The sequence below is a fragment of the Nannospalax galili genome, unplaced genomic scaffold, assembly GCF_000622305.1.
Source record: "Nannospalax galili isolate Female #2095 unplaced genomic scaffold, S.galili_v1.0 scaffold893, whole genome shotgun sequence".
Taxonomy (NCBI): Eukaryota; Metazoa; Chordata; class Mammalia; order Rodentia; family Spalacidae; genus Nannospalax; species Nannospalax galili.
In genome coordinates, this window is record NW_008333776.1 from 26555 (window position 1) to 35191 (window position 8637).

The window sequence follows — 8637 nt, forward strand, 5'->3', positions numbered from 1 at the left end:
TTTTATTTATTTTTATTTTGCCTGCATGTATATTAAGTGCACTACGCTTATGCAATGCCTGTGGAGATTAGAGGGAACACTGGATCCCCAGGAACTACAGTTATAGTTGTTAGCCAACATGTGGATGCTGGAACTGAACTCAGGTCCTCTGCAAGAGTAGCAAGTGCTCTTAATAACTGAGCCATCAACCCCAACAATATATTCTTAAAACCCATGAAAAATTAAAGTAGGCTATGCTTCAATTGCAAAAGCTCTTAACTTTTTAAACTGGTATGTTTTGATTCTTGAAGATAAAGAGAAGTGATCAACCTAGTGCTTCATATAAATATATCTGAGTTTAACATGCCGAGTCTATTTTTTACCTTATATTCAGATAATCTTGAGAAAAAAAAATAAATCTCATATGAAGAGATCAAGTTTCTTTCAAGTGAATCCCTCCCTTCCTTGTCTCTCCTTCTTCCCATCTCTCTCCCTTCCTCCCTTCTTTTCTTCCTTGGTTTTTGAGACATGATTTCACTTATAGCCCAGGCTGATTTTGAACTCATAGCAATCCTCTTGCCTGTCAGCCTCTCCAGAGCTGGGACTATGGGTATGAGCTACTACCTCTACCTTTAAAGGAAACATTTCTTGAATTTATTTTTAAGTGGCTCTTAACCTTGAAAGAGGCAATCCAGGAAAGTTAGCCATTTGTTCAACTATGCTTCTACCAGCTAATTCCTTTTTAGGTTCATTTTCAAAATTGCTTCAGAGCCAGTGAAAAATTACTTCCGTGTTTTATTTTATAAATGAACAGTTTTGCTTTAAAAAAAATGAAATGAAAAGCCAGGCATGGTGGCACACACCTTTAATCCTAGCACTTGGGAGGCAGAAGCAGGTGTATCTCCGTGAGTTTGAGGCCAGACTGGTCTACATAGTGAGTTCTAGGCCAGCTGGGACTACAAGGAGACCCTGTCTCAAAAAGACCCAAAAGAAGAAAAAAAAAGAAACAAAACTAACAAAAAAAGAAATGAAGGTACCTCACTTCTTCCATTCACTTCCTATTAGTATTTTATTCTGTTGAGAGGCCAGTTATGTTGTTAAGCCAAAAGAAAAAAAAAGAAACAAAACAAACAAAAAAAGAAATGAAGGTACCTCACTTCTTCCATTCACTTCCTATTAGTATTTTATTCTGTTGAGAGGCCAGTTATGTTGTTAAGCAGTTGAAGATCTGACTTGTAAGCCCATAAGGTATATTACAAAACAAATAAGCATAAAGAGCAGAGAGCATTGTAGAACTTTGTAAAGCGATAGATAACTAAAACCCCAAAATGTTGAGACCTGATGACTAACTCACCCACTTCTTTTACATTTGCATTTTATCTGAAATCAAGTACCATGCTTTGTGCTTTCCTGCAGATGAAAGGTATGGTGTGCCAAAATCTAGAGAAAGCGTCGTACCTTTGTAGAAAGAAAGCAAACCATCTGCTACCAGAAAAAGGCCAAAAGTGGGTTCTTTTTTGTATGACCAGAGTGAAAGCTAAGAATCTTATGTTTAAAATATGGCCATAAAATGACTCTTCTTTTACTGTTCTTGGCATTGAAGACTAGAGACCTGTTTTGGATGGTATATGTGGTTTTAAAAGTCAAGATACACGTCTTTGTGAGAAGTACTCGAAGTACTGTTGGTGTTGTTAGAAGGCATGCAAGTTTCATTGTGAGATAAAATGAATTATTTTTCTCATATGACATGTATTATCTTGGCCTTCATACTGGTAAAGGCTTTAATTTTTAATTTTTTTCTTATAATTGTTTTAACCTTTTATGTATAAAAATCACATTTTATTTACTTAAGTGTCATCAGTATGTGAGCTTTTAAATTTTGTTCTTAAAAATCTTTTCTTTTTGTTCCATTTTTTTCTTAAGCTGCACATCATTGACTCCTGGACCGAACTGCGACCGTTTCAAACGTCACATACCATATGCTAGAGAGACATTAAAATGTGAGTAAATGATGGCTGTTTTGCTCAGAATGTAGGGTGCGGTGTTAATTATTGGAAGTTGTGGTTTAGTTTTTATTTCCGGCTGTTAAGTGTTATCTTCTGATACTGATCACTACCAGTCACCACTTTTGTTATCTACCATCCAGTCCTGGTTCTATTAAAAGTGAGGCTGTTGGCAGGGAATAAGTTGCAGTCAAATAGGCCTGCATGGAAATTGTTAATTTTTAGGTGTGCACAATAATGCTTACATATTTTTCCTCCAAGGGAGCTCTTATATAATATCTCAATAAAAAGACCTATTGCTTTGGGCACGTGAAGTGCCTGCCACTGAGCCTGATGACCCAAGTTCGATCCCTGGATCCACATAGTGGAGGGAGAGAATGGACTCTTGCAGGTTGTCCTCTGTCTTCCACATGTGTGCCGTGATACACCCTGCCCCTCCCCGCCAATAAATAAGCAAAAAATGAAAAGATTTGCTCCTTTAAAATACCTATTTAGAAATAGTTTTTAGGTAGGAGTGGATGCTATCTTCACTGTTGCCAACCCCTTCTGGAACTGCTGCTGTCAAAATCATTGTCACTTATGTGTCCCTAGTTGCCACCTGAATATAATAATCCTTCCTCTGAGATCTTGGCTTGGGCAAGTTGAGTCAACATGTTATGCCTTTTATAGCAAGAGTTAGAGATGCAAATGACTTGCAAAGTCCAGACTGATCATGTAAATAAGGGAAGAGACCAAGTTTGGCAACTTGGGATACCCTGCCTTTGAGGAGACTGCCTGTATAAATGCAGAAGGCAGAAATCAGAAATTTCATTAATTTTATATTAATCCATCAGTTTTAGATGTTGGCTTTTTCAAAATTAAATATTATTCAAGCTAAGTTAATATGTCTGAAGGCTGGCTTGGGCTTCTGTGTTGCAGGCTTGTGGCATTGCCTGGATAGTATACGAGGTATATCACTGGACTTTAGGTCACCATCTACAGTATCTCTCTGGATTGTATTAGCTTTTCTCTATCACCAGCACTAGTACTGTAGCTTTTGCCTTGAGTGTCGGTAATTACACCGGCATTTTGTGTCCTGAACTTGTTCTTGTGGATAGGGTATTAAATCTCCCTATTTATTAAAAAGAGGAATAAAGAACATGGGTATTAAAGATCAGATAGGTGGGCTGGGGAGATGGCTCAGACCATAAAGTGCTTATAAAGTGAGAGGACCTGAGTTTGATCCGCAGAACCCATATTATAAAAAGCTGAGCATGGTGGTACATGCTCATCCCTGTGCTGGGGAGACAGAGGCAGGCAGATCCCTGGGGCTTGCTGATCAACCAGCCTTGTTTACTTGGCTAATTCCAGGCCAGTAAGGAACCCTGTCCAAAAAGTGAGGTCGACAGTGCCTGAATAATGACACCTGAAGTTGTTCTCTGGCCTCTTCATGTACTTGCATGTGTGTACCCACATGCACACACAGAGAAGATGGAATGGGTAGGTAAACTGCATTTTGGACTACTGACTGTTTTTTTTTTTTTTTTTACCATTATAAATTAGGGGCTGTGTTGCATTGGTGCTATAGTGGTAAGCATAGCTGCCTTCCATAAATGGGGGGGCATGTATCAGTATTATCTAGAATTATTTTATATTAACTTACCATATTTATAATATTAACTGTGTTAATGAAGCATTAAAAGGGAAATTTAGGTCATGGTGACTTGTTAACCTTGTATTGCTAGACCATTCTCAGAAAAACATTAAAACACACAAGAACTTCACATGTGAAGTAATAACATAATCAGATTGCTGCTATTTTTTCAAAAAGAAATTATTAACTAAATTTAAAAGAAATCTTCAAAGTAACTCACTCATGTGGACAGAAATGGAAATAGTTGTGAAATTACTTTATTTAAGGTAGCATTCGTCTTATGGAACATGTTCCCTGTCCCACTCCTGTTTTCTGAGGAAACCACTTATAATTTTGAGAGATGGTGTCAGTTTAGTTCTTCTGAGGATAATCTCCATTTCTCTAGGTAATAAGCTTATGCATGCTTTTTGACTGACCAGTTTTAGACATTATCTTTTGACTTCCTGCCCTGATATATGAAGCATCAGCTTATTTTCACTATCTCTCTCTTCCTCTTTCATATAATTTCATCTCCATTATTGGTTCCTGCATTGGTAACTCTACAGTGTAAAACTTTTAACTTTTTTTCTTCTGGTGATAGGGATCAAACCCAGGGCCTTAAACAGAAACTTGACCACTGAACAGCATCCCCAGGCCCCTCCCCTGCCTCAATTTTACTTTTTCCTCCCAACAATCATTTTAAGCAATGTACAGTTAAATGAACAGTCCCACAAAAATTCTTAGGAAGTGCTGATACATAGTTAGCACTGTTACCAGCTAAGGATGATCTCTCCGCAGTGGTGATGAATATTTTATCTAGATTCCCACAACCATAGTGTCTTTTGGCTTCATACTTATAGAAGGTTATGAGCCCCTTATTTTTTCTTTCCCCTTCCTTCACCTTCATTTGTCTTCTATTTTTCCCTTTTGCATTCTCCAGATGAATCATTTATTGCCTTTTCTAAATCTAAATGGTCTCCAGTGCCTTGTTCATAATTGCATGCTTGCTCTGCAGGCCTGTTCCTGCGTTCATTATTCTCTGGGATTTTACCTTGTTTTTCTGTACACTGCTAAATTATCCCTTAGGAAATGGGTCACCTACTTACTTACATCAGCGAAACCTGGTCTCAAATAACTTGCTCAGATTTTGTTCTCTCTCCTACTTCTGCCTTTTTTTAGAGTTCTGCCAGTCAGCTTTTATTTTTGCCATTACAATTGGGCATCTTACTCAAAGTTTCTTTCTTTTTCTCTGTTCCTCTTTTATATCATCCTGTTCTTATTTTGTGAATACAATATCCTTCACAGTCTTTCTAAGAGTAAAATTTAGAGATTTCAGAAATGCTTTTGGGACTGGTGAGCTGACTCAGAGGATAAAGATGCTTGTGCCCAGGCCTGGTGACCTGAGTTCAATCCCTGGTCCTGACATGATGGAAAGGGAGAACAATTCTACTTTCCTTTCTGTTGCTGTGATAAAACACTCTGATCAAAAACAACTCAGGGAGGAAAGGATTTATTTGACTTATACTTCCAGGTCACAGTCCATTATTGAGGGACATCAAGGCAGGAACCCAAGCAAGATCTTGAAGCAGAAACCATGGAAGAATGCTGCTTGCTGGCTTGCTCTCTAACTCATACACAGGCTTATCCTTAGCTAGCTTTCTTATATAGCCCAGGACTACCTGCCTAGGGATCATCATCCTCACAGTGGGCTGGGCCTTCCTGCATCAATTAATAATCAAGACGATCCCCCATATAAATGCCGCAGTCCAATTTGATGTAGGAAATTCCTCAAACAAGGTTTTCCTTTTTTACATGACTCAAGGTTGTCAAGTTGACAGGGTGGCTTTTAGTTAATCTCCCTGTTCATAGCCCTCTGCCTCATTCACTCTCATGAATCTGCAAGTTTTCGGGTTTACCAGAATGGATGGCCTTCTTCTCATCAATAGGCTCTGCCTCATATTATTATGAGGCAAAGCTTTCTCTACCTCATCAAGTACCAGTTCCATCACATTCTGTCTTCCAAAACTTTACCAGAACTGATTGCTACTTACTTCTCCTCATCCTTTCCTTTCTATTGTTTTGTATTCTATCTAGTTTTTACTTTTATTCAATGGGATGGGAAATTAGAAAGAATAAATACATTCCACAAATATATGTGGTCTGTGTTTTTAGGTGTATGAATTTACGTTATGCTATGACATATTTACTAACATCTTGTATTTCCTCATTGCTGTAAGATTTTTTACAGGGAACCTGCCATTCATCATATATTAGGCATATTCTATCAAACTATTGCTTGACACCATCATATACTGAGGACTTATTTTAGCCCTTTGCATGCTCTATGGTAGGTAAATAAGTGACCGTTGTATCCTGGGCCTGATAGCACTAAGATTCCAGCCTTAAGCAGCCTATACCTAATAGATAAGAGAAATAATTGATTATGGAAATTATATTTACATGAGTTCATTGAATTAGAAGGATGAACTGTTTTTTCTTTCTGAAATTGTGTGTGTAATGTGTATGTATATGTTTGCATGTATCTGCATGTGGGGGTCAGAAGTTGGCATTAGGTGTCTAACTCATTCATTCTTTACTTTATTTTTTTGAAACAAGTTCTCTCACTGAATCTGGAGCTCACTGACTGGGCTAGGCTGGCTGTCAAGTGAGCTGTAGGTATCCACTGCCTCTGGCTTCCCAGCACTGGGATTATAGACATGTACTTCTGAGCCTGACTTTTTATGTTGGTGCTGGGGAGCCAGTCTCAGAGCCTCTTGCTTCTATAGCAAGTACTTTACTAACTGAGCTATTTCCCTAACTCCTTCCTTCTGAAATTCTTGACTTTATGGGGAAAAATGTTCTGAAGAATGTTGCTGATATGCTTAGGTTTATTGTTAGAATTAGGATGTGGCAGTGTGGTATAGAGTTAGGAGAGGATTCTTCTTTTAAGCCTAGAGGAAAATGGTATTATGAATAAATTCCCTCTAGACTTTAGAAAGGTTTAGGGTTTGAGGTGCCATTTTACCTTTTCCCTTAAAAACTTACCCTAACTCAAATTTCTTTCCTTTGAGGTACTCTACTTCTTCAGTATGGAGGCCAAACCATAAACCTTTTTTAGCTTAGAGATAGAAATTGTTCTTTTTCTTTTCTTTAATTTTTTTCATGTAAATAAAGAATTTTGCTGTATATTATACATATACATTAGGCATACAATAAATATTTGTTTGCATACATACAGTGTAAATATACATTTGTAAGCTTCTATTGCTAAAGTATTACAGAGAATTGGATTTTCAATAATTGTTTTACTTCGGTGTTTTGCTCCTCTTTCTAGATAGAACTACTTTTTAATACAAAACTGCTTTGTCTACTTGTATTTACAATTTATGTTATGAAATTGGAGTAATTTACAGAGGAACCATTAAACTTAAAATCTCATTTATCTCTGCCCCCCACATCTTCCCCATTTAGTTTTTTGAGATAAGGTCTCATTATGTAACATATGCTGGCATTCAACTTGCAGTCCACCTCCCAAGTGCTGGTATTACGGGCATGTGCTACTATGACTAGCTTTATATTTGCTTTTAAATTTTTAAAATTTTTTACACAGATTTATGTATTTATATGTGATATTCCATATATGTAGTACAAAACATACAATATGTGACACATAACACACATAACATAGCACACTATAATAAACACTAAAATATTAATCAGGTTCTCCAGAGAAACAGAGCGAATCACATACATGAATATGAAGGAATTGGTTTGCACAATGATGGATTCTTTCTGTCTGAAATCCGTAGGGTACATTAACATGCTGAGGACTCAGGAAGATCTAATGTAACATAAGGCTGAAAGACCTCTGCTGACAGAATGTCTTCTTCATCAGGGAAGATCATTCTACTGTTTTCTCCAGACCTTCAACTGATTGAACAAAACCCACACCCATTATAGAAGGCAGTCTGCTTTACTCAAACACCATTAGTTTAAATGTAAACCTTACTTAAAAAAAAATACCCACACGGGCGTTATAGAGATGACACGGGAGGTAAGAGCACTGGATGCTCTTCCAGAGGACCCAGGTTCAATTCCCAGCACCCATATGGTGGCTAACAACTGTCCGTAACTCCATCTCCAGGGGATCTGATGTCCTCTTCTGACCTCCACAGGCATTGGACAAATGGGTACACTTACACACATGCAAGCAAAATGCTCATACACATAATAAGAAAATAAAAAATATCTACATGGAAATTCTATAACAATTAGCTAAATGTCAGTGTTGTAGCCCAGCCAAGTTAGCACATAAAATTGCCTGGTGTGGAGGCACATACCTCTAAAAGCAGCATTTGGGAGGGTGAGAGAAGAGGACTGTGAGTTTGGGACCAGCCTGAGCTACATAGCAAATTCCAGGTTAGCCTGTGTTTCATAGTGAAATCTTCTCTCAAAAAAAGTTGACAGAAAATTAACTGCAAACACATAGAATGGGACTAGAGAGATCGCTCAGTGTTTAAGAGCACTGGCTATTCTTACAGAGGACTGGGGTTCAGTTTCCAGCACCCACATGGCGGCTAACAACCATTTCTAACTCCAGTTCCAGGGGATTTGAGACCCTCTTCTGATCTCCTTGGGCATTGCAGAACATGGATGCACTTCCACACATGCAGGCAATACACTAAAACACATAAAATAAAAATAATCAAATATTAAAAAATAGAATGTAATTGAAAATACTGCATATATACATATGTATGTGGAAATAAAAACCCCCAAACTAATTTTTCTTTTTGAGATAGGGTTTCCTAGTAGCCCCAGCTGGCCTGGAACTCACTATGTAGACCAGGTTGGCCTTGGTCTCACATAGAGCTGACTGTCTGCCTCTTGAATGCTGGGATTAAAGGCATGTACCACCACATAGGACCCAAACTAATTTAAAAAAATTTTAATAACTACATGATTAGAAGAAGCATTTCATTACAGCTCTAACATATTCAGTAACACACTCCAGAGCAAGAGTACATCTCTTTCACAAGTGGC

The 8637-nt window shown here is 37.8% G+C and overlaps 1 protein-coding gene across 1 annotated transcript in view; it reads left to right on the top strand.

The window, feature by feature from the left end:
- Positions 1-1395: 1395 nt before the first annotated feature.
- The window catches only part of Babam2 (BRISC and BRCA1 A complex member 2), a gene marked incomplete at its 5' end in the record, with an annotated part of 408743 nt that continues 401501 nt past the window's right edge, over positions 1396-8637 (top strand). Inside the window, 3 exon segments of the mRNA XM_008828413.2 lie at positions 1396-1415; positions 1417-1484; positions 1903-1979. Of these exon segments, the coding sequence (XP_008826635.2) occupies positions 1396-1415; positions 1417-1484; positions 1903-1979 (165 nt within the window).